Raw genomic sequence first — 27,696 nt, 5'->3', positions numbered from 1 at the left:
TCTCTCTCACAGTCCAAAGTAAAAAGCCCTGTGCACTGATAACGGGGTAGCAGACAAAGCATCCCGTGAGGCCCCGCTCCGGATACATTCATGTAACCTTCATTTCTTCCTAGGTTCTTTCAAAGTCAGTTGCACCCTGATAACGCTAGAGCCAAGCCTCAGCCCTAAGAATTGGTCCAAACAGCCAGAGAAAAACAAACCTTGCATGAGGATTTAGATGTCATAAACCAGAAGTCCCGACAGGACAAGGTTTGGCCCCAACACAGAACTGGCGATGTCTGGAGACACTGTAGTTCTGACCATTAGAAAGGCACTACTGGTGTCTAATGGCCGGTGGCCAGGGATGATACTAAACACCCTACGGTGGACAGGGATGACCTTGAAGACAGAGCAATAAGAATTATCTGTCCCCAAATGTCGACAGTGCTGAGGTTGAAAAACTGCTATAGGCTTTGAGGCAATGAGAAGAACCAGAAGAAGATCAATGTCTTGCCTCAAGAGCACGTCCTGGCCTCCCTAGGAGACCCCAGATCACCTGTAAGTAGGTATGAGGCACCAACCCACTCCCACATCTATTCTTCTGAATTAAAGGCATAGCCTTTAATTCATGGGCACGCAGCATAGGAAAGAAATTTTTGGACACTCCAGCGTCATTATTAACATAGTTTTTCTTACAGACTGTTTGTCCCTTGCTTTCACTTCTCCATTGTTTCCTAAGCCTACCAGATTCCTGGCCCAACCAGAATCAGGTCTGATTGTCCAAACGAATCTGATGAATTCACTCCCCGTTCCATGCTTAATCTTTTGTGTGATGCCGTGGAACTCTGTTTCCCTAGATGACTTAAAAATGCATCCAAGCAATTATAAATGAGTGTACAACATAATCACTTAAAACATCTGCACGTCAGAGGAAATTATCACTATTCAAAATGTGGAATGCTGTCTCTGCGGTGGCACCACTGTGTCCCAGAGTGATCCGGTGACGCTGGGACAGCGGCTGGCAAACTACGCCTCCCAGACTCCTTTGCTGACCTGCTTCCAGTTGAGTCACAACAAACATCAGGCACTGGGGAGGGGGAGGAGGCTGGAGCCTGGAGAAGAGGGGAAGAGCTTCCTTAACCACTCAGCTGCAGTGTCCCCTTTGTTAGGGCACGGCCAGAGCCAACCTCGTCGTGCCCACACAGAGACACCAGCAACAGCTAGTTCCTGTCCCCTTTCCATAGGAAGAGAAGTCTCTTCTCAGAGCTCCAAGGATGCCCACGACATCTGGGCGGCATGTCCGTCCTCAGGAGCTGGAGAGCTGGGAGACCCCTCTGCAGGCTCTTGGTTCCTTCCATTTTGGTGTCCCCCTGCGGGGTAGCACCTGCTGCCTGCCATCATCTCTGGGTAACCTCAGCCCTCTCTTGAGCCCTTCTTTACCTGTGCAACCAATCTGGTTTTAAATTTGTTCAAAATACTAGTATATTCCAGTCACCTGAATCCCAGCTCCTATAAGTCCTGCTGTCACGGCTACTACTTGTGCCCTTCTGTTGCTGCTGCTACTTACTCGTCATCCTCTAAATCTGTCAGACAGGTCTAGGTGCCTAACGGATAAAGAGACAAAGCGTAATGGAGGCTGTATTTCATCACTGACAATTGATAGATCAAGTAGGTGAAAAATACATTAAGACTATAGAGGATCTAAAACAACAGTTTGTAAAGTAAAATCTAGAAAACATATGTTCAACTCTAAACATTATCAATGTGAGATATAATTTAATTTCTCTTTTCTTTTTTAAAGTTTATTTGCGTTGAGAGAGAGAGAGAGAGACAGCAAGCTGGGGAGGTGCAGCAGAGAGAGGGAGAGAGAGAGAGAATCCCATGCAGGCCCCATGCTGTCAGCACAGAGCCCGATGTGGGGCTGGAACTCACAAACTGAGATCACGACCCGAACTGAAATCAAGAGTGGTACACTCAACTGACTGAGCCAATGGGGCGCCCCTCAATTTCTCTTTCTACAGAACATAAAGGAGAACTGACCCAAGATCCCCAATCATTCTAAGTGAAAATAGCACAGACAAGTACATTTGATCCTCATGCAGTGTAACTGGAATTTAATAACGAAATGAACACTAAGGTAAGAAAGCATAAAATAATTAAAGAACATTCTTAATAACCAGAAAGGAAATGATAATGAAAATCTTCCTTATACTGGTTTACCTAGCAGAGAAGCCAACATTTCTACATACTATACCGGATTATGATGTAAAATAATGTAAAGTGTAAAATGTTATTCAACTGAATGTGATAACAATTCTGATGGTGACTGTGCTCTGCAGTGTATCCACTGAAACATAATTTTCGTGTTTCTTGCTTCTCCACTAGCAGAAGAGCATCACTAAAATCCTCTTCGATATCTACTTAAACATCCGCCAAGGGTTTTAGTACAATTTCAAGGACTTAAAACGTCAATTTCCTCATTATTTAACATATGACACACTGGTAGGTCCATATATGTAACAGAACACAACAAAATCTTACAGGAATTGTGTTTCCTTCTACACCACAATCAATATGTGCTGGGGTGTAAATGAAGAATAAAACAGTGCAGTAAAGGTACAGAACGAATGAAAATAATATTTAGCAAGATAAAAAATAAACAAGACAATATTTTTAAATAGTCAGTGGCTCAGTGAGGTTTGGTGGTGGGAGAAGGGGGGTGAGACAGTAGTCATGGTTGGATTAAGGGAGGGGGAGTCGAGCAAAAGTGAAATGGCCACACTGGGAGGGAATCAGAAAATGTGTGAGATCCGCCAGGTTCAAATCCAAAAATGTGGTGGATTTGGCACTCATAGCTCTTGCTGGCTCAGAATCAGTTGGCCATAAGCGCTGATCTGTCTGAATCTCTGAATGAAGCAAAGAGAAGAAACAAAGAAGCAAAAGCTGTTAAATGGGTATTCGTGTGCTTTCTTTCCCTGTGATTATATAGCTCCTGGTGACATGAAATGGACTTTGCAACTGACCACTGTCATTGTCTCTGCTCACCTCCTTATTATGGTTATTACCAATAGCAATGATTTTTTTTTTCAGCAAGATCTAAAATGTCTCTTACAGTTTTATCATGGAGTATTCATTGTTCTTCCTTCTTTCAACAACGAACATAAAGTTGAAAAAGAAACAGCAATGCTTTTTTATCACAGGGAACACTCCTGAACCAATCATTTTTTCCTGATGGTATTTCTTTATTCTCTCTCTCTCCCATCCCATCGTGCGCTCTCGCTCTCTCTCTCTCTCTCTCACACACACACACACACACACACACACACTCAGACACCTAATTGTACACAAGGTTGATAGGGTCATTTGCGTGGCGATTTTACATATTTTTATACGTCCCCCTCTTTAACGCGCGGCTGGAAAAGACCCAAAACACAACTGTGACACGTATGGCATCCTCACACCTGAACTCATGCCCTATGAAAGCATTTTTGCCAGAGGACAGATGCACTGTTGTATTATTAGCTGTCTATTGTCGCACAACATATTACCCCAAGCTTAGAAGCCTGAAAAAACAAGAATTTACTATGTAAACAATTTATGTGGTGAGGCTCAGGTGAGTGCCTCTGGCTCAAGGGCTCTGATGAGGCCCCCATGCACCCACAGTCCAGCTTTTGGCCCGGATTGGGGGTTCACCCGGAGGATGGACTGTGAGTGCATGGGAGGAATCTGCATCCAAGCTCACCTATGTCATTGTTGACAGGGCCCAGGTCTTCATTAGCTAATTGCTAGAGTCATCAGTCCCTTGCCACAAGGGTCTTTTCATAAGGCAGCTCAGAATATGGCAGCCGCTTTACTCAGAGCAACTGAATAAGCCAGAATAAGGGTTAGAGAGGGTGCCCAAGATGGAAAAAATGTAACCCAATCTGGAAAGTAATATCCCATCCATTCTGCGGTATCCTATTCCCATGTCCAGCCTCCTCTGAGGAAAGGAGACTGCACAAAGGCATGAAGAAAAGGAGGCAGGGGTCACTGGGCACCATCAGAAGAGCTGAAAATCATAGTATCCAACAGAGTAGATTTTTATCTACAGAGTGCAATGTAGTTTAAAATGAAGTACAATTATCATAGTGATTATTCTGCCAAGATAGCAAAGGATACCTATACTGGGAGAAATTTCCTAAAATCTTAAGCTATGATTGAATTTCAGTAGTGGAATTCCAAGCAATTTAATGTTTTTATGCTTTTCCGTGTTTTCTAGATTCAATTCCAGGTTTTAATTAGAATACAAATACTTAAATAAATACTAAAAATACTAAAAAGTTAAAAGGATATAACATATAAAAAGAGATTGGATTATGCTTTCAACATAACAGTGTTGCTATAAAGATGAAACACAAAGGTGATACAGAGCATGCTTCACGGAACTCTTTTGAAGCATGCTCCGTATCACCTTTGTTACGAAGCCTTTCCTGACATTCTCGTTACCCCTCCCCTCTCCTACCCTTTGGTAGAAACTAATACTATTGATTTATATAAAATAACCACCGTCTCTTCTGGGTTGTGTCCTTTACCTAGACTACTGCCCACACTCACTTAACTTTCCATCTCCCATTATCTGATTGTGATGGATTTGGTGTAGCCCTGGGTTTTGCTGTACTGCCTGATGCATCACAGATACATAAGGCATGATCGATGATTGTACATGCATGCATGCATGGAGCCTACTGGAGAACAGAGCTGACAATGAGGAAGTCCTCAGTGTGTGGGAAATGGACAGTATGACCTTCTGCTTTCTCGTCCATGAGTTTCACCACCTTTGTGTACTTTGGCCCTGGAGATTTCCTGTGGGAGCCTGACTTATTCCCTTTTTGTTAGGCTCTACTAACCAAGAACAAACCACAGGCCCAGGAAGCATCATGAACAGCCATGGATCTGCCCGGCTCAGCAACCCCAGGCTCTAAGCATGTCGATGCCTCTTTTCTTCACTGGTCGTTCAGCCATGGGACTCCATGTGTTTCTCTTCACACTCCTCTTTTTGACACTCTTATCCCCAGGTAAGGCGGTGGCTAATTGCTCAGGTCTGCTATCTAGAAAGCTATCTGGCAGGTCAGACAAGATTCATAAACCTGATATCAACAGCTTCGTTAGTATGATTATAACGCGGTGAAATAGGAAAGAGACAATTCCTTTGCCTGATGCAGTCACATTCTGTTTATCCTTACTCTGTACTTAGGACGCCTTGGGGAGGCATGACAATTGATTCATAGACAGGCAGATCTAAAAGGATTGGATTTCAGAGGCATCTACCATTAGATCTACTCACGAGGTCAGAGGAAGAGAAGGATGGAATCCCATCAATGAGATCTAGTGCTAAGGGTGTTTCTTGGGGGAATCTGTCATGTAAGTATTTGGCTCCCAAAAGAATTCAGAGTCAAAATGAAGTAACGATACACAGCTCTCATTATGGGAGAGGTATGCTCATAGTTGTAAAAGTAAGGTTAGGTTGATCTTATGTCTTTTTTTTTTTTCTCATCCAAAACAGACACTTTTGGAAAATAAAGCAAATGGAGCACTGTTACAACTGTATCACAAGAGCAGACAGAAATTAGAACTATCCCAGCCAAACTGGCCACAGGGTCATTCTGCATAAATGGCATAGACCCAGAATAGGGTTTTAGAAAGAGGATTACAGTCCCCAGGGAAGGGTTACTGAGAAGACCGAATACTGGTCTGCCAAAGCATATATCTGCTAAAGAATATAGGTGCCAAAGCATATATCTGGTCCCCAAAATGAAGCAAGTAGGAGGAGCACATCCTTTGGAGTGCTCATCCACAAGCTGTGTGGAAGAAATGGTTGAGCTGGGAAATGGAGACAGTAACACCAAAGGAGATGCTCTGCTATCATAAATCCTTAATGCTAAGATGGAAATTAAAAGTTATCAGGATCAGGGGTGGCTGGGTGGCTCCGTCGGTTAAGGAGATCCAGCTTCAGCTCAGGTCATGATCTTGTGGTTCATGGGTTCGAGCCCTGTGTCAGTCTCTGTGCTGACAGCTCAGAGCTTGGAGCCTGCTTCAGATTCTGTGTCTCCCTCCTCTCTGCCCCTCTGTCACTCGTGCTTGCTCTCTCTGTCTCTCTGTCTCTCTCTCAAAAATAAAACATTAAAAAAATTTTTTTTAGGTTATCAGGTTCAAACTCATCATTTTCAGATGAGATGACTGAGGTCCATAGAAATACTTCACAATTCTATAATTTAAGTATTCATACATGCATCTGAAAAGAATATGTCAGAGTTGCAGAGGCTGATAATCAACTATGTGGAAAGAGTTTAAATAATTTGTATGCCATACAAGATGAGCTGCTATCAGTTGGACCAAGCATGTTAAGAAAACACATATCAGGGGCACCTGGGTGGCTCAGTCGGTTAAGTGGCCGACTTCAGCTCAGGTCATGATCTCACGGCGAGTTCGAGCCCCGCGTTGGTCTTTGTGCTGACAGCTCAGAGCCTGGAGCCTGTTTCAGATTCTGTGTCTCCCTCTCTCTATGACCCTCCCCCGTTCATGCTCTGTCTCTCTCTGTCTCAAAAATAAATAAATAAATGTTTAAAAAAAAAAAAGAAAACACATATCAGACAAAATAATCAGTATGTTTGCACTTGGAAATACTTTCTTCTGACATTAAAGGAGAATTTGTTTAGGATATACTAACTGCCAGGCACTGTTCTAAATTTCATATTAGGTAATAATATATCAAGTGGACTATCGTGTCCACTGAGGAACTATACTGTGACAAAAATAGGGACATATTTCCTGCTTTGATGGAGTTTCCAATGTTAATCTCCCATGTTGTCCACACACTGCTCTTTTTATCCTTTGCTAAATTTGTTGACAACTCTAAGGATAGGCTGAATCAAGAAGAGTACATCCATGGGGCGCCTGGGTGGCTCAGTCGGTTAAGCGCCTGAGTTCTGCTCAGGTCATGATCTCACAGTTTGTGAGTTTGAGCTCTGCATCAGGGTCTATGCTTACAGCTCAGAGCCTGGAACCTGCTTCTAATTCTGTGTCTCATTCTCTCTCTGCTCTTCCCCCACTTGTGCTCTGTCTCTCAAAAATAAATAAAAATGTAAAAAAAATTATTACAAAATAAGTGAAAAGTTAAAGCATAGATGTTTCGGAACACGAGGTTAGACAGGAAGTGAATGAATTATTTTTGTGAGATTAGTCAAAGTACAAAAAAAGCCCACATTGATTTAACAAGAAATCACGATTGTATATGCTTGCAAATGAAAGACGATTTGCAAAGTGAATTTGAGGACTGCAGGGGGCTTCAGACACATGAATGGATATGAGTAAAGACACCAAGATATGATGGTCACAGTGTATTACAGGTTCAGCACGCAGGGATGTTGAGGCAAAGTGACTGTGCCTGAAGGCTGGCAAAGAGAATCAGAGGCAGCCTACAGAGCGCCACGTGCTGGGGCAGGAGGGGCTTGCCATGTACTGTGTGGCTCTGATAATGGAATGGACAGACTCATTTACCCTTAGAAACATCTCTTTAAGAAATGAAGAAGATGAACAGGAAGGGGCAGCCTAAAAGGGAATGATCATGGGACTTTACCTGTAAGAGAATACAACTGAGCAATAACTCTGGATGAAGAGAAGGGACACGTGGAGGGAACGTGAAAGAGCTATCATTGATTATAGTTAATGAATAAATGAATGCTCTGGAATGATAAATCTTGGGTTCCTGGATAAAGTCAAAGGGTGTTAATCCAGAAAGAAAATACAGTGAGGAGGATGTTTTCATGTGTCTTCATTTTTGAGGCTCAGACAAGGACAGAATGAGGACCAGATTCAACATCTTGAGTTTTAGGAACCTAGGCATCTTCCAGGTAGAAGCATATAACCTTGAAGACATGGGCCTGATATTCAGATGTGAAATCCCTGCATGAGTCATGTCACTGTTCTGTAATATGTGTCTAAATCTTCAGGAGTATGTGGTAATGCTTAGGGGAAGCCAGTAGCATGAAAAGAGAAGACAAAATAGAGAAGATAAGAAAATGGAAGTAAGGACATGAGAGAATAAGACAGAATCGGAGAAGAGAAAGGAAGAGAATACCATTGAAACAACCAGAAAAAACACCACACAGACTGAGCAAATGGAGAAAAGTTGCTAGGAGCCTGTCAGTGAATTTAAAATATTGAGCTGGTGAACATCAAACCATGTCAACTAACAGCAACAAGACTTTCAAGAAATCACATGCCACCCGAAGATTTGGTAAAGCTGGAACTAAAATAAGGTCATCAAGGCTATTTTTACAAGTTTTTCCCAGCTTTCTTGAGGTATGATACACAAGTGTAGATTTATATATTTAAGGTGTACAGCATGAAGATTTATCCATATATTTTCAATACCATGGAGGAACCTGAGGACGTGATGCCAAATGACAGAAGTGAGACACAGAAAGACAAATGCTGCCCGATCTCACTTATATGTGGAATCTAAAAAGTTAAACTCATGGAAGCACTGAGTAGACTGGTGGTTCCCAAGAGCTGGGGGTGAAGGAAATGGGGAGGTCATAAGTTTTCATGGAAATATACATATGTGGAAGCTGGGATGCTTTCACCATTTTCGTTGCCCACAAACATCAGTCCCCTGTTTGTGACAGTGTGCCAGTCTCTTTCTTCCCTTTGCTTACAGCTCTGGAGTCCTTCAGAGTAACCCAAAAACTAGTATTCTGAGTGTCAAATTGATTGGTATGAAAATGAACTCTTATTTAGAAGAAAATGTGGTTCATGCTAGCAGTTCAATCAGGAATGAACTATATAGTCAAACATACATGCTCAATAAATAATAATAAGTAAACACTGAATAAACAAGAAAAAGAGTGTGGATAGTTTTTTTTTTTCTTATTTCACATAAGGCTAACAAGAGTTGTGATCCATCTTGTCATTTTCCAGTCCTTTAAAGAGAAGTATCTATAAAACTAATGAAGAAATTGAAGATAACCTGGAAACTGAGGATAGCTTATTCTTCTAAGAATAAATATAAGACCTTCTGGAGGTTCCTGAGAGAGTGTAAGACAAACATTCTAATAAATGGAGCCTATAAAAGGACTTTCAGCATTCCCATCATTTTTGCTTAGAAATCACCAAAAAACAACATGAATGAGAAAAAGAATTGAAAATAGCATCTTCAAGTAAACTAGGATATAGATGGAATGTGAGAAAAAGAGGCATATGTCTCCATTTCTTATGAGGTTCCAGCAAAGAACACTTCTAGAAGGTAAGGGCACACCCTAAGAACAAACTCAAAAACATTCCTTAGCAAAACAAAAACAGAATTCACGGGCTATTAGTGAGAGCATCCCAGGGGCCAATAGTGGACTTGACAAACAGATAATTCAGATTAAACCAAGAATGGTGTAAAAAAGCTATATATATGCAATACATAATCTATAGGTGAATCTGGAAGGGTAAGAGAGACATTGTATTGTGAGTAATGTTATACTTGCTTATCTCTATTGGTCTGAATAAAAGTAAGAGTTAACACAAATTAATTCCTGGCACATAATGCCACACAAAGCTTTAGGTCTGGGAAAAACTCATCTCATTCAAAAACAGAAGTAATGAAAAGTGAACAGTACTGGAATCTAAACATTTTTTTACATGATGAAAGATGAACAGGCAACAAAATTTTTAAATGCTTTAGACCCAGCAATCCATTCCCATGGGAATATATCACATATATATATATAGATATATATAATCTATATATATCTATATATATATATAATCTACCTATCTCTATATATATATCACCTATATATATATATATCATATATATATATATGATATATATATATATATATATATGTATCATCTATATGAAAGCAGCATGTGTATAATGTTAATCATCACAACTTTATCTATAAAAACAAAAGATTGGAGATCCCATACCTGATTCCCATCAATCAAAACACAGCTAAATAGGTAATGGCCTGTCTATATACAGATGCTCATAATTATTATAAAGTACAATGACAAATCAATAAGACAAGAAAATGAATGAAGTAGAAGAACTAGAAATGAAAAACACTTGACTATTCTTATTTGCAGTTGACACAACAGTAATGACACACTTAACTATTGCAATCTTGATGGAAATTTCTTCTTTTTTTTTCTAGTTGCTGGCTATTATAAACAATCTTACTCTAAAAATTCTCTCACATATGTCTTGGTTTCCCTGGAGCACCATCTTAGGGATAGAATGGAATCTTATGATATGAATCCTCAGCTTTACTAGGTGAAAATATACTCTTCTCAAACTGGGGTGAACAAATTTAGAAACCCATTAAGTGTTTGAAAGTGGTAGGAATTAAAAACAGTAGTAGAATTGAAATAGTTGACAACAAAAGTAAATAATTGGGAGGAGTTCAATGATGATGACAAAGCTGTAAAGTCATTGTATTGTTTAAGGGTAAATATTTTGATTAAATTTAGACTTTGCTATATTAAGACCATATATATATATATTTTTTTTTTTTTAATTATTGAGAGGGACAGAGTGAGCAAGCAGGGGAGAGGGGCAGAGAGAGAGGGAGAGAGAGAGAATCTTAAGCAGGCTCCATGCCTAGGCTCCATGCTCATCTCACAAACGATGAGATCATGACCTGAGCTGAAATGATGAGTCAGTTGCTTAACTAACTGAGCCACCCAGGCACTCCAAGAATATAAGTTTTAATTCTATGAGAACTACTCTAAGAATGGGGACAAAGGCTTAATTTCCCAACTAATAAAAAAATGTGATGCTTAAAAACAATCCAGTAGAAAAGAGAAATTGAGTGAGAGAAAAGGAACAGAGACTAGGCAAACAGAAAAGAAAGATGGTAGAAATAAACTCAAATATATCAGTGATGACACTAAAATGCAAACAGGTTACTTTTCTATTTCAAATCGAAGATGGTCAGTGCTTATTTTAAAAATAAACTCAACTACATGGTACTAAAGTAAAACAAAAAACAAACAAAAACACCTACAATGTAAGCAATCATAAAGGTTAGAAAGAAAAGGAGAGTGTTATGAGCTAAATTGTGTCCCTCCAAAAATGCATCTTTTAAGTTTTTTTTTAATGTTTATTTATGAGAGAGAGCCCCCACACGCAAGCAAGTGGGGGAGGGGCAGAGAGAGGGAGACACAGAACTGGAAGCAGACTCCAGGCTCCACAGGCTGTCTGCACAGAGCCCCAGATGAGGCTTGAACTCACAAACTGTGAGATCATGTCCTGAGCCAAAGTCATATGCTTAACTGATTGAGCCACCCAGGAGCCCCTGGTGTTTGTTTGTTTGTTTGTTTGTTTGTTTTGAGAGAGAGAAAGAGAGAGAGAGAGAACATGTGAGTGGGGAAGGGGCAGAGAGAGAGGGAGACAGAGAATTCCAAGCAGGCTCCACGCTGTCAGTGCAGAGCCCAACACAGGGAATGATCCCATGAACCATGAGATCATGACCTGAGCCGAAAGCAAGAGTTGGACACTTAACCAACTGAGCCACCCAGGCACCCCTAAAATTGCGTATGTTAAATCCTAAGTCTTGGTACCTCAGAATGTGAGCATATTTGGAGACTGGGGTTTTACAGTAGTGATTAAGTTAAAACGAAGTCATTACGGTGGGACCTAAGCCAATATGACCGGTGTCCTTAAAAGAGGAGGAAATTTGGACACAGGCACATACAGAAGGAACACAGTGTGAAGACATAATGAGAAGATGGCCATCTACAAACCAATGAGATGGAACCGATCCTTCCCTCGGGTTTCTCAGAAAGAATCTGAAAGCACTACATCCGACTACAGAATACACATTTTTCAGTTCAGCCAAAGAATTTATAAAAATGACCATACACTCAAAAATAAAGCAAGCATCAAAATTTTAAAAAATCTAAATTATTAGCATATTAAATCACCATTATACATTTCTAACTTACACGATGTTATATGTCAGTTTTATCTCAGGAAAGCTGGAAAAAAATAAAATAGTAAAATTTTGCAAAATTGGGGAACAACTTCTTTGAACCTAATTTGTTTAAGCCAGAAATCATTAACAAAAATATAAATATTTGGAAATGCAGAAATATACTTCTACAAAAAGCACACATCAAAGGAAACATCAATATGAAAATTAGCAAGTAAATTACACTGAAATAAGCTACATGAAGGTAAGTTAGAATTTAGAGAAACACATGAAAGAGACACAAATAGGTAAAAGAATCACCAAAACAAAAAGTTGGTGTTTTAAAGACTAATAATCTGGGGACACTGATCAAGAAAAAATGAGACATACTTAAAGTAACCACCTCAGGATTGAACAGGCTGAAATCACAGCAGATGCCCCAGACAGCCAGAGAAAAGGAAAGGGTAGGATGAATTTGCACACTGGGTCCCATTCCCTCTTGTGCATTTAGAAACCAATCCCTAGTGGCAATTCTTCCCTCATGTTCATATCATCAATTTTATTTCTGCTGGATTGTTACTGTTAGCATACAAGCATGCTGTTCTTTCTCCTATTAAAAAAAACAACAACAACAAACTTTTTTTTCCCTCTTCTTCCAATGCCAGCTAGCACCCTCTTTCTTTGCTCCATTTGGTAGTAAAGCACCTCAAGATAGTCATCCACATTTTCCACCTCCAGTCCTTCTTCTCGAATCCCTAAGTATATTCTGAGCAGACATTCTCCCGACCCTCTCCCTGCTATGTGAGCTGTGCTTGCTGGTCACCAAGGGTCCCCACATTGCTGGATCTAACGGTCACCAACTGTTGTGACTTTACTTGGCCAATCATCAGCATTTAAAACAGATGGTCGCTCACTCCTTCATCATATACTTTCTTCAGTTGGCTTCCGGGGTAGTGCATTCACCTGATTCACAGCCTGGACCTGCCTCCTCCATTTCCTTAGCTACTCCCACCTCTTGTCCCAGTGTTCGCCATACTGGGGAGACCCAGCTCTCAGTTCCTGGGCCTCTTCTCTTCCCTCTCCCCATCTACTCCTTGGGGCTAGTCCCATCCTTTTAAATTCTCCTCTTGGACTTCTCTTCTCAACTCCAGACTTGTAACAAATATCCAATGGCATAATTTCTATCTCTGGTTTAATTTCAAAGGTAACATATCCAAATCTGAATTCCTGATATGCCTCCATACAGTTTTCCCCCATCACAGGGTGCCGTAGCTGGCACTCCATGGACCTACTCTTGGCTCTGATGCATCCCCTCCACCCTCAGTAGGCCTCCACATGTGCACCTTAGGAGGTCCCCCTCAGGGCTCCTGTCTATGTCTAGCCTTGGACAGAAGCTGCTTCATACTCAGTGAAAGGTCAGAGTGTCTCCAGAATCTCCCTTGGCATCCCTGCCATGCATCAGACTGCATTAGACTCTCTACTTGTGTACCTGTGAGGGAATTCTCTTACCTTCTCCACATCCTCTACAGTTTCACACAGCTGCTGCCTTGTACGAGGCAGGGCAAGACTTTGTCTCAGGGACAAAGTCTCTGCCTTAGGGTGAGACTTCACAATTCTGCTCGGGTTCAAATTTCAGTAGCCCCTACGTGCCTGTCCCTCCAACAGGTCACAGACCTGTTGCTCTCCACCCGATTTTCTAAAAAACACTCAATGGAATGGCATGACAAAAGAGTGAGTCTGATGTATCTGGGACCCAGTGATACCATAATGCTACAAAAGCCCACACTCAGACCTTAAACATTTGTTTGAAGTTCAGCTGTTTCCTTTTTATCTCCTGAAGGGGCTGATTCCTCTTTCCGTGCATCCACACATAAAAACACATGTGGGCCCCCCTCCCTTTTACTTCTTTTAATTTTTAATTTTTCAAGATTTACTGAGATGTCAATGACATATAACATTGTGTGAGTTTAAGATGAACAATGTGATGATTTGATACACGTTAATATTGTGAATCGTTTACCACACATGGTAAGGTAATGTCCTTTACCTCACATAATTACCATTTTGTTGTTGTTCCCATGAGAACATTAAATCTCTACTCTCCTAACAACTTTCAAGTATACAATATAGAATTGTTAACTATAGTCACCATGCTGTATATTACATCCCCAGAACTTAATTCATCTTATAATTTAGAGTTTGTACACTTTGACCAAGATCTTCCCGTTTCCCCACCTCTCAGCCACAATTCCACAGTCTGTTTCTATGAGATTGATATTAGATTTCATATATAAGTTAGATCATACAGTATTTGTCCTTCTCTAATTTTACACAGCATAATGCCATCAAGGTCCATCCATGTTGTCATGAATGGCAGGATTTCTTTTTTGTCTGGCTGAATTATATTCGATATTTATATACACAACAGATTTCTCATCCATCATCCCTCATCCATTGATGGGCTCTTAGATTGTTTCCATGTCTTGGCTATTGTGAATTGAATAATGCTTTGATCCACATAAGAATGCAGATATCTCTTCAAGACAGTAATTTCATCTCCTTCACTCAAAAGTGAGACTGCTGGATCGTATGGTAGTTCTCTAATTGTTTGAAGAGTGGTTACACCAATTTACATTCCCACCAACATGTACCAGTGGGCCATGTCTTCTCCACTTCCTCACCAGTGCTTACTATCTCTTGTCTTTTTGATGATAGCTATTCTAACAGGTATGAGGTGACATCTCATTGTGGTTTTGATTGGCATATCTCTGATGATGAGTGATGTTGAGCACATTTTCATGTACTTGCTGGCTATTTGGTAGTCTACTCTGGGAAGATGTCTATTCAGGTCCTCTGCCATATTTTAATTGGATTACTTGAGGGGTTTCTTTTTTTGCTTTTGAGTTGTTATGTGCCTTCCTTATATATTTTGGATATTAATCCCTTATGAAATACATGATTCGCAAAAATTTTCTCACATTCTGTAGTCTGTCTTTTCATTTTGTTGAATATTTCTTTAGCAGTGTAGGAACTTTTCTGTTTGCTAATGTCCCACTTGATTATGTTTGCTTTTGTGGCTTGTGCTTTTGGTGTCATCCAAATAACCACTGCCACGACCAAAGTCAAGGCAAATTTTTTCCTGTTTTTTTCTAGGACTTTTACAACTTTGGGTCTTACACTGAAGTCTTTAATCCATTTTGAGTTAATTATATAGATCATATATATATCATGTCATCTGCAAACAGAGACAATTTTACTTCTTCATTTCCAATTTGGACCCATTTTTTTTCTTTTTCTTGCCTGATTGCTCTAGCAAGGATTTCTAGTACTTATGTTGAATAGGAGTATTGACAGTGGAAACCCTTGCTTGTTTTCTGATCTAGAGGGAAAGACTTCAGACTTCTACCACTGAGTATGATGTTAGCTGTGGGTTTGTCATATTTGACCTTTATTATGTTTATGTATGTTACTTTTACACCCAATTCATTGAGTGTTTTTACATGAAAAGATATTGAATTTTGTCAAATGCTTTTTCTTCACTTATTGAAATAATCAGATGATTTTTACCTTTCATTCTATTAATGGGGAATAGCACATTGATTGATTTGCATCAACTAAGCCATCCTTGCATCCCAAGGAAAAGTCATTCTTGATCATGGTATATGATCCTATTAATGTGCTGTTAAATTCAGTGTGTCTGTATTTTGTTAAGAATGTTTGTATCTATCTTCATCCAGAATATTGGTCTGCAGGTTTTTTTTTAAATTTTTAATGTTTATTTATTTTTGAGAGAGAGACAGAGAGAGAGACAGAGCATGAACAGGGAAGGGGCAGAGAGAAAGGGAGACACAGAATCTGAAGTAGGCTCCAGGCTCTGAGCTGTCAGCACAGAGCCCGATGCAGGGCTTGAACTCACAAACTGTCAGATCATGACCTGAGCCAAAGTCGGACACCCAACCGACTGAGCCACCCAGGCGCCCTTGGTCTGTAGTTTTCTTAAAGTGTTCTTATCTGGCTTTGTTGTCAGAATAATGCTGGCCTTGTCAATTGAGTTTGGGAGTGTCCCCTCCTTTTCAACTTTTCAAATCCAGGTCTGTAAGCTGCTGTGGGGCCCTTGACTGTTGGCGTGCATTTTCATGACTGCAGGATCTCACCATCAGCGGACACAGCAACGGAGGCCAAAAACAGGCATCGGACCAGAGGTGTGCAAATGCACAGCCTCAAAGTGCACACGTGGCATGGGGGTCAGTTGTGGGGGTCTACGCTAATGTCTTGCACTAGAGAAGCCACAGAGGCCTAGGCTGGATGCTGGTGCAGGTTCCCAGCTCTGGTGAGGGCAGGGCAGGGCAGGGCAGGGGAAGGAGTAGGAAGGGACTCAGTGGCTGGCATCAGTGACCAAGGACCTCTGTGGGGTGAAAACCCGGTGAAACTTCAGGGTTCTGTTTCTTCTGGCCACTGGTTTCTTCTATAGCAAAAGTTGCTGGGGTCCTGGCAGAGCAAGTCACTGGGGACAGCAGTCACCAGCTGCATGTGGTGGTTATGGTAGCCCCTGCTTTTCTCCTCTGTTCCTAGCCACCGCCACACATCACGGCTTTGCCAGTCTGGGTGGGGTAAAACTGAAACAGCTCCTTCAGGAGGCCCCCCAAAGGCTAGGGAAGTTGTGGCTCACCTGCCTCTTCCCTTCCCTGATAGGGGGGCTCTTTCTAGATGGGGACATCCCCCTTGGGGCTGAGCATGCTGACCTTGGGGATGGGATGGCACAAGTAATCTGATGCCATTCTTTCCCTTCGTGTACGTTATTCTCAGGGTTTTGTTTCGCTGTCTTGCTCTGTGGCTTCTTGAGTGCACAGGCAGAGCTCTTCCAGGGTGGTTTTTGCTCACAGATAGCTAATTGTTCATCTTCATGGGGGGACGGAAGCTGGGCTCTCCCACACCCCCACCGTGGTGATGTCACTCCCTCCCCTTTCAGTAGGGCCTTATCACTTTGGATTTTAGTTAATTAGCTTTCTCTGAGCACTCAGCTCTGGGCTGAGCTTTTAACAAACTGTGATCTATGAATTATCCAGCTTGCTCTCTTTTTCAGGAAAAGAGCAATTCCTTTTGTAACGTTTTACATCCTAAACAGAAGTAGAAGTTCACTCCTGTCCTTTTTCAAACCTCCTATGTTGGAGAGTATTATTATTACTGTCATCAATTTCATGGTATTTACTAGAATTCTACCTTGGCTCTGAGGCCACCTTCTGTCTGTGTTAAATTCTTTCTTCATAGTGTATGTCCTCTAGAACTTCCTTAGAGGTAGATATATTGGTGGTGAGTCATTTCAGTCTTTATGTGTGAATCTGTAAATGTTATCCTTATTCTGGAAAGAAAGCACATCTGAGAACACAATTCCATCCCAGCAGGTATTTTCTCACAGTCCATCTTCTTTGACTTTCACTTTACTGCCATAGCTTATCATTTATTTTTTTATTTTAATTTTTAATTTTAAGTTTTTATTTATTTACTTTGAAAGAAACAGAGTGAGTGTGAGCCTGGGAGGAGCAGAGAGAGAAAGAATCCCAAGCAGGCTCAGCCAAGTCAGCACAGAGCCTGATGTGGGATTCGAACCACAAACCGTGAGATCATGACCTGTGCCAAAATTAAGAGTCAGAGGCTTAATTTCATTTTAAGTGTTTTGTCCTTTTTTTCCCCAAAGTTTTTATGATCTACCATTTGTTTTGTTTTATAACTTAATGTGAATCTCTTTTATATTATCAGTTAGGAGTGCTTTTTTATCTTGAATCTGTGGATTTGTATTTTTTCCATCATTTCCAGAGAATCTCTTTAAGACTTCCTCCTCTTATTCCTCTCTTGTCTCGGCTTTTAATTTAATAAATGTGAGACCTTGTGTATCAGTACTAAGTTCTGGGTAAATAAATTAGATGTATCTATTCATTCATTAATTCTCTTGTCACTTGTGTCTAATAATTGGTCATTAATACCTTCATTTCTTTTTTCAAAAAAGTTTTTTTTCACTTCTAGAAGTTTCTATTTTTTGAAACTGCCCACTTATTCTATCATCTATATTACCTCCTTGTTGCTCGTACAGCTTTGTGATAGCAGGTTTTATTTCTTTAAACAATGTGATACATAGATGTTTAATTATTTGTCACATTGGTCATGCCAATACTTTTAGTCCTTGAGGGCCCAAATATGTTGTTTATTTCATTCACTTTTGCTCATGGTACCTTACCTTGCTGATCATGTCATGGTGAAGTCATTGGTTGTCCTTAGTCCACCAGTATCCTATGGATCTAAGTTGAGAATGTGTCTCTGTTACCATCCAAAGCTACCACCATGAAACCTCCTCCATGATCTTCTCAGTGCAGGAGCTGCAGGCTTAACAAACTGCCACTGCTGCTATTCCAGGAGTAAGGACCGCCGTCAGCACTGCTGATAGTAGTAATGACCTTCTAGAAACCCCACCCCAGCCAGCCGACCAGTGCAGAGCCCCACTGCTCAAGCTTCAGTTCGAAGACTTGTTTTTCCTGAAGGAGCGAGTAGTCTAGGACACTGGCCTACCACTTTCAAGAATAGCGGTGTTTCAGAGATACTACGATCCATTTGTTTCATGACGGCAGTCACTTGAGAGTATCTAATTTGCAATTGTGGCCAAAAGCCTAAATCGTTCTTTCAGTCTCATCATATTTGTTCTGCATCTTCCAGGAACTTCTGTTTCTGATGTACTGATGGTACTCTGTGCCTTGGGGCACTCCTACAGATTCTTTCAAAATGCTACCCACATAATTCCAATAGCATCTGGGGAGGAATAGAAGGAGAGCAAAACCAGTATGCTCAAGTCATCACTGACCTCTTATCACTGATGGTGTTGTCCACAAATTTCAGAACTCTATTTGTAGCAGGATTCTCATGGGACATCAAGGCCTTTCCTTCCAGGAAGCAGCTTTATTCGTGCTAGCACAGGCTCAGTGGGCTAAGAATCAAAAGGCTGAGCCCCGAATGCAGCGGGGTGTAGCCTTTCATACAATTTCTACTTCTTTGTCTCCCGCACATGGTAACATACAGACACGCTATCTGATTGGGTGGTCTACATCACAGGGTCGTGAGGAATGTCACATACAGACATACAGTCTGGATGGACACAGGCAAAGTTACTGAGTTGTGTCAGAGCTATGGATATGTGTATAGGAGTTGATTGGGCTACGTTGCCTTCCTTTGTTTTGAGAAGGCCTCCACCACATTCCTGAGGAAGGGGCTGTTCCCCTACCACATATTAATACACTATCAACAGTGGACATTCTTCTTTGCCTTCTGATTTTCATGGGACTAAGGCTAGTATTTTACTATGAAGTGCTATATGGATATTTTTTATGTTCAGATGAATCGAAATTTGGTTAAGGTAATATTCTCCTCTTCCTATTTTTAAAATAATGTTTATCAGAAATCAATGTTGATTTTCTTTTCAATTCTCTCCTTCCAAATACATATTTAAATTACTCGATCCACTGGGTATATTGTATATGTCATTCTGCTACAGTAAACAGGGACATTATCACCAAATTTTAATCTAAAAATACTGTCTTACCATTCTTAGCTAGGAATGGCCTCAATAGGCAAATATAAATAAAAGTAATGTGACAACTGAAAAATTCTTATTTGATGGGATCTATTCATTATTGAATGGACCTTCAGTTACATCATGGGTGGGAAATCCTTGACACTATGCAAATTCTCAATACAGAGGTGAAACCAATTGGAGCTATTAACTGTCTTCTCCTACCTCTTCCTTAGGTGGCTTTTCTACTGGACAGTGATTTTGAGGATTGTACTGCCAGGTCATCAGCTCTACCATTAGAGAGTTTCCTATTAAATTAACTTGGCTCTAATGTGAGTCATCTGGAGAAAAGAATGGCCTGGACATGATGACAAATTTTCAGCTTTTTAGAGTCAACTGGTGTGTGTAGAATAGACGAGTACCACCACAGATCCACACGATCTGTTTTCCTGAAACTTCACCTTACCCCCGAGCTAAACAGATAGGAGAAAGAAGGAGATGGGAACGGTAAAGAAACAACATTTAAAATTCTTTTTAATGTTTATTTATTTTTGAGAGAGACAGGGACAGAGTGTTAGTGGGGGAGGAGCAGAGACAAAGGGAGACAGAATCCAGAGCAGGCTCCAGGCTCTGAGCTATCAGCACAGAGCCCGACGCGGGGCTTGAACTCACACACTGTGAGATCATAATCTGAGCTGAAGTCGGACACTTAACCAACTGAGCCACCCAGGTGCCCCAAGTAAAAAACAACATTTTAAAAGGAGAATGGGCATACAGATTCTTAAGGCAGCTGTTGCATCAGGTCCAGGAACCTGCAAGCTTACTCTGGCCTGTGAACCACACATGATCTTCATTCTGTCTTATCTCATCTCATTTCTTACCAAACCTTTTTTTTTTTTCCATAGTGCTCCACCTACACAGGTCTTTCTGTTTTTCCAATACACTAAGGAAGGGACCTAGCTATTCTATATGCTTAACATGCCCTCACACGAATACGTGCTTGGCTTCTTCACACCCATCATTCAGACCTCAGTTCAAATGCAACATCCTCAGAAAGCCTCTCTCTGTCCGTTCCATTAACTGCATCCTCCAGACGATATCTGGTCAGTTACTGTATTATTTTGTTCTAAACACCGCTTTCCTAAATTAGCTTAGCAACCTAATTTTGCATGGTCAAATTTTATTCACTGAAGTTAAGTCCTGTAAGAATAAGAAACATTTCTTCCATTTTCACTGTTCTGTTGCTAGTGCAAAGAAAAATATCTGGTGACCGGAAGATGCTCAGCAAATATTTGTCGAAGATCCATATAAAGGAGCAACAACGAAGGAATCGGTGTGTTTAGAACATATATGTGAAAGGGAAATGAAATGGGGTCACTTATGTTAAGGGGTTTTAAAATGGAGCCAGGAGGCCCTTTAGGAGGTGGGCTGTATGCACGCCCTCACCTGCAGAGCCGTAAACTTTTGATCTGGGCCAGTCGCAAATATTCCACGGACTCAGCCCGAACACCTGGCTACAGAACGCGATTTTGCTTAGTGATGGCCTTAGCAACCAGCCATATTCAGTCAAGATCAGCTTTGCTGCCGCCAACACCAATCAAAAATTCTTTGTGAACGACGTATATAACGCGTTCCCTTTTTGCTTTGAGAACCTTTTTGCTCTAGGCGCACCTGGGTGGCTCAGTCAGTGGGGCGTCTGACTCTTGATTTTGGCTCACGTCATGATCTCACAGTGTGTGGGTTTGAGCCCCACATCGAACTCTGTGCTGACAGTGCAGAGCCTGCTTCAGATTCTCTGTCTCCCTTTCTCTCTGCCCCTACCCCAATTGTGCACTCTCTTATGCTCTCTCTCTCAAAATAAATAAACATTAAAAAAATAAAAAAATAAAAAAACCTTTTTGCTTTAAGAACTTTTGCTTCCTAGTAGGACACTCTCTGAGTTGCCACTCAAATCTGTGTACCCCAAACTACAATTCTCTGATCCCATATAAACTCTCTTGCTTAATTTTTGCCTCCTCACAATTTTATGTTCACATGTATTTTTGCCCACCCCCTTGTTCCAGTTTGACATTTACCAAAGTTCTTACTGAAGCAAAAACTAGCAATGCCAGGAACTTATGAGAGAAGGAAGGAGGGGGTTGTTAACATTTGGGCTGTTGGGTAGAAAAGGACAGTGAAGGTGATGGGACAATTGAATAGGTCCTCTGTCCAGCTTCTTTTCTGCACACAGAACTGGTCCTGCCAGAATACGTCCACCCTCACACGTGACAGGGCTCAGGGTCTTACACTCCACTCGTGAACTAATTATTTCACTGCCTCTCTTCTTCTGCAGTAAGAAGTGGTATGGCTTCTGCTGAAAACCATTGTCTAAATCTGTCTGGCATTTGCAGAAGAGACATCTGCAAAATCACAGAGGATCAGATTGGAGCCTGTAAAAGAAGATGGAAGTGCTGTAGATCTTGGTGGATTCTGGTTCCAATTCCAACCCCACTTATCTATTCAGATTATCAAGCACCCCTTAAGCATAAATTGAAATGAAACTAGGGAAAGCATCAGAAGGGAAGTTTCTGCATCTAAAACATTGGAATATATACATAAACGCTTCCAGCTTTATTACCAATTCCTATTATCCCTTGTCAATAAAAACAAATAAATATGGGTTTCAAATCTCCAGATACTACTTCTTTGTGACTCATCTTCAGATTCACACAATCTCTTTAAAAGCGAGAAAGCCAGGGTGCCTGGGTGGCTCAGTTGGTTGAACGCCCAACTTCTGCTCAGGTCATGATCTCATGGTTCGTGAGTTCAAGCCCCTCATCGGACTCTGTGCTGACAGCTCAGAACCTGGAGCCTGCTTCAGATTCTCTGTCTCTCTCTCTCTGCCCCTCCCCTGCTCATGCTCTCTCTCTCTCTCTCTCTCTCTCAAAAATAAACATAAAAATTTTTTTTTAAATTTTAAGTGAGAAAGCCCATTTATGTAACAAAAATGTTTTTTGAATTTGTCACAAAAGACCAAAAGGTTAACAAAACCTGAAGATACAGTTATACAAAATGTAATTAGACACACAGAGACTACAAAGAAAATGCACAGGCAAAATACAGAGGAAATACAGAAAATAACAGGGGTGGGAAGAGCTGTGGCTTGGGAAAAGGTGGAAAATTGGAATGGGGCAGGAGAAAATCATTTTGGGATAATACACAAGGATTTTCACTTTATGGCAGATAATTGGAAGGAAATGAAAACAAGAAAGGAGAGAAAATGAGAGCTTGAAGATTAACAAAAATGTGTATTATGTACACTAAAAGGTAAAACCTCAACCAACAAAGAGACGTTTATGCTTCCCTCCTGTCAAGAAACATCATGATCATTTAGAGAGTCTCCAGCTATTACTCCTTAAGATAAATAACTCCTTTTCATAGGACCTAAACATTTTATTGTAAAAATATAGTGACCTCTTTTGAGAGTGTGCTGTCAGTATCCCTTTCTAAATAGACATTCTAATACTGCATAACTTTTAAAAAATTTTTTTTAATGTTTATTTTTTGAGAGAAAGACAGGGCATGAGTGGGGGAGGAGTAAAGAGAGAGGGAGACACAGAATCTGAAGCCGACTCCAGGCTCTGAGCTGTCAGCACACAGCCCAATGAGGGGCTCGAACTCAAGAGCTGTGAGAGCACCACCTGAGCTGAAGTTGGATGCTGAATTGACTGAGCCACCCAGGCACCCCCTGATGCTGCATAACTTCTGACTATAAATTCGTCTTCATCTCGAGTGTCATGAGGTCTCACCTTCCTGTCCCGAGTGTTGGAAGGTGTCAACCCAATTACATAACTCAAAGCAGATTCTCAGGAGGAGTTTTCCTTTTCACTCATGTAGAAAATTTTGATAACTAAATAGATATGGTTTGGTAGTAGGACCCCCCTTCTTTCTTCTTTAATGCAGTATTTATGAAGTCTTCTTTGGTTTTGGTTTTTCATTGGTGGAGTGTGGACGTTTTCTACAATCATTTGGTATAGTCTTGACTCACGTTATGGCCAACTTGACCTTAAAACATTGGAGACATAAGACAGGTTATCTGTTCACTGTGTAAACAGGGACAGACCCTGATTCTCTGTCTTTCTCTCTTCCTCCTTCCCTCCTCTCCACCATTCAGGGATGAACTGGATAAGCACCACACCTGAGTTGCATTTATTTTACAAAGACTAGGCCTTTTTGGGGGGTGATATGATAAACAGCCTCTCAGCCAAGTCAATATAATCCTATGTTACTTATCCATACCTAGACTCCACAAAATAGGGTGCACAATATTTGTTCCTCAACTAGACTAATTTCCTGTGAGTGTTCCACAGCCTAATAGTTTAGAAGACACCCTTAATCTGACTTAATTCACTTAAAACAGTATGGCACCCATTATTTACACTTCGGAAGTGGCATGCTAGAGACGACCCAAACTACCTGTTATCCTGATTTATCCTAGAACCATTACATCTCATATAACTAAGGAAAAAACCCAAGAGACTTAATGAGATGGAATCTTAATGAGATGGAATCATAGTTTTGGGGGGAGGAGGATTACAAGAGAAAGATAAAACCCTTACAGATACACGGGAAAGAGTTCACAACCTTGTAAGAACAATAGGCTTTGGCCGCATCACAACTGCCATCAATGCGAGATGATCAGACTCTGTAGTCCTGAGGAAAGAAACTTGGAGGCCGGTTCCAGAAAGCTGCTGGACAGACTGATATATTCGGCCCACCTTTCACCTAGTTCTCTCTTGCTGATGAAAGAATAATCTCCTAAGTCATGAATATCTCCCTATAAGTATCTTTTAATTAGTCGTGTACAGTAATAACATCTTCTGTCTCTTGGTACGTTTTAAATCATTTTAATCAAAACATTCTTCTGATATTAAAGTTATACCAGGCCTCCACATCCTGTCTAAACCTTTCTGATTGTTGAACATGCCCCACCTGGCTTAGCAAGTCAATATGTTGACTAACTTCCATGAGACAGAGGGTGTGTGTATGTTGCATGTTTCCAACTATGTTCAGGCTCTAAATACTGGACTAGGAATACTGAACTATAAGGGATCATTATAAATAGTTCAGGAAGTACGACAGCAGAGCAAGAGGTCCCAGATCTTGTCTTTCCACAGAAACACTGATTGAAACATCAGCCATGGATGAAAATAGCTTTCTGAGAGCTCTGGAGCCCCAATGAGAGATTGTAGCATGCCACTGTTGTACAAAATGTGACAACAGCCATATGGAAAAGGGTAAGGAGAGTTATGCTTTACCTGTCACCTGTCGTCCCTGCTTCAAGGTGGCAGAGCTCAGCATGGAGAGAGATGCCCTCAGCCTCTGATTTCTCTCATAGGGGAGGTAGTTCAGTGAGCAACAGCTTCCCAGTGCTTTGGGGGCACTGCCTGACAGGTCCATTTATGTCTCGACCCACCCAGCATGCTGAGGGGATCTACACATCATCCAGGGGCACATGAGGACAAAGAGAAGTTGCAGGACTCACAGCCACCAACACATGGATCTCAATAACTAGCCTGCAGATCCCACTCTCCAGCCCATTCATGAACGCCAGCAACCAGCCTGAGTGCTCACACCGATGATGCCCTGTGTGCCCCCTCCCTGCCCCCCCCCCCAGCACATGGAGCTCACCAGCTGGTTGGACAATGTGGCATTAGTAAAAGGTGAATTAACTCTGAGACCTCTCCTTCAGGGAGGGAGGGAGAGTAGTGGAGATGTGCCCAGCTCCTGACATGTCAGCACACTGCCCTAGGGAAAGGGGTGGGGATTCCCAGCACCTGGCACAACACAGTAGGGTCAAGCTGAGAAAAATCTTGGCTCCACACTCTACCCTTCAGACCCACTGGGGCACAGGAGGTCCCACCTTCCAGACACACTAGGGCAGGGTTTGGGCCTCTAGGGCTCCAAGCATCCCTGCCCCCACATCTCTGGGTGTCCCCACTTTCATGCCTCCTCCAGGCACAGCCCGTGCAAGGGCTCTCATGCATTGGTGTCACATGCCTACTGCCCCCGTGGGCTATAATGCACACTGCTTGCTCTACCAGTCTGGAGTCTTGGGGACAGCCATGCCCCCCATGGCTCCACTAAGCATCACCCTATTGAGGGATCCCTGTGGTGGCCCCACACTCGCAGTCGTTTTCTGCCTGGGGTCCGCAGCTCTCCAGGGCATCTCTGAAATCTAGGTGGAGGCAGCCATGCTCCCACAGCTTGGCGAGGCACAGTGCCCACCACACTGAGGCCTGTAGGGCACCTGGGTCTGCTGAGGAGCCAGGAGCTTGAGGACAGGGAGCAGAGCCTCCAATGTGAGGTGGCAGCAGGCACCAGATGGCTCCTTAGAAATCATGCCACCCCCCAGGCCTGTGCACTCTGGGCCAGAGATGGGAGCTCAGTGCTGTGATCTCTGAAATGCCTTCAGGAGTGAATTTTCCATAGGACGGTGTCCTGCTTTCTGCGGAGATGCTGACTAATCACCCACGTCTTGAGGAATAGCTGGTAGCTTTTGCTGAGGTGGCCCATCCTTCCTAATCTTCTCTGGTCTGGCCACACCCATGTGTTCTCTCCCGAACCGGCTTTTGTTCACTCCTTTCAACGGGGTAGGCTGAGAGTTTCTAAATGTTTAGATTGTGCTTCCTCTCTGATTAACAATTCTGTCTTTCAGTCATTTCTCTCTTTGCATTTAATAGCAGCAGTGATGAGAAACCAGACCACCCCTTCAACACTTTGCTTAGGTATTTCCTCAGCCAGATATCCAATTTCATGACTCCTAAGTGTTGCCTGATGAGGGTGCCACAGACGCACCCCTCTCCCCACCAGGTGGGAAGTGTGTGATACTCCTCAGGCTCTCCTGGCTGCCCAAGACAAAGGAAAGGGGAAAAACAAATGGTTAACTCATAGAGATCAGAGTCCTGCAGGACCTGGGTCTCCATGTATTTACAAATATCTTGGTAAACCACAAGGAAAAGGCAATCTTATCAACAGCCTAATCTCCAGAAACCTACAGACTCCGATTCTTGGAGCCCCAACATCACCCCACCATAGTGATGTTGTAATAGGTCAACTTATAAGATATCAGAAAGTTTATTGTATATGAGTTCGGTTTAAACTCACCTTTCATGAATAATTGAGATAAAAGCTTATGTAGTTCCCTTTTAGGGTTATCAGAAATTACTAACTGCCCAATCTCGCTTCTGTAACTTCGTCTGTTTGCTAAATAGATAACTTAGGTGGCAAATGCTCCCCCACCCCGTCTACCAAGATCTAGCCTAGGCAAGACCAACATGTAAAAAGTCACGAACTCACTGCCCCACGGTATCTTAGGTGTCTATGATTGGTCATTTTAAACCCTCTTAGGACAAAGAACTTTAAATTGATAGGTTCCTGCCAAAACTAACGTCTCTTTGTCACAATATAATTGGCTACCATGAAATGTTGTAAATTGTAATTGGTTAACTAAATAATGATGTATTCTCACTTGCTAAAATCCATATAAGCTCACTGCTACCTTTGTTCGGGGCCATTCTCTGCACTCTTCTCCTTAAGATCAGGAGATCAGGTTTGGCACGGCTGTGAATAAAATCTTGTCTCGCTTCTATTCGGTGTCTGGTGGTTTTTTGTTTGTTTTTTCGACAGCACCCTGTTTCAATGTGGGAACAAAGGCAGAAGGATATGGCAGATAGAACTAAATTTCCTTACACCTTGCAGCCCACTGACAAATACTTGAGGCAGGCAGAGAAAAACCAGAGAAAAACGCTTTTCCAGGAACTCCCTGTGTCTTAATGCTAATGCTTTGCTAGAGGGCAAACAACCCCAGTTTGACAAAAGCTAGGCCACCAGTATCCTGGGAGTCTTCTTTAGCATATGAAAATCTCACTGGAAACTTCCCCTGGGCTTTACCTCCCAGACTCCATAGTATATAACTAGTCTCTCCTCATGGTCCCGGGCAGCTCTTTCTGCCCACAAGTCCTGTCCCTGTGCTTTCATAAAATCACCTTTTTGCACCAAAGATGTCTTTGAGAATTCTTTCTTGGCCATTGACTCTGCACCCCACAAACCCCACTATCACCCAAAAACCTCATCACTGCCCTCTGCAAAACCCTGGAACATGAACACGACTCTGCCACATCCTTTGCCATGGATGGCCTTTCCTTCATTGTCCGATGACACGCTTCTCATTTCCGGTGG

General features: G+C 41.8%; 1 protein-coding gene across 1 annotated transcript; it reads left to right on the top strand.

Annotated features, from left to right (window-relative positions):
• Positions 1 to 1,253: 1,253 nt before the first annotated feature.
• On the top strand, positions 1,254 to 22,014 carry DEFB109B (defensin beta 109B). Its single transcript, XM_049630099.1, has 2 exons — positions 1,254 to 1,386; positions 21,809 to 22,014. Exons 1-2 carry the CDS (start codon positions 1,254 to 1,256, stop codon positions 22,012 to 22,014), a joined length of 339 nt encoding a protein of 112 aa, XP_049486056.1.
• The last annotated feature ends 5,682 nt before the right edge of the window (positions 22,015 to 27,696 follow it).

Source organism: Panthera uncia, chromosome B1 (genome assembly GCF_023721935.1).
Source record: "Panthera uncia isolate 11264 chromosome B1, Puncia_PCG_1.0, whole genome shotgun sequence".
Lineage (NCBI taxonomy): Eukaryota > Metazoa > Chordata > Mammalia > Carnivora > Felidae > Panthera > Panthera uncia.
Note: the sequence above shows the minus strand (reverse complement) of the source record. Positions and strands in the feature narration are given on the sequence as shown.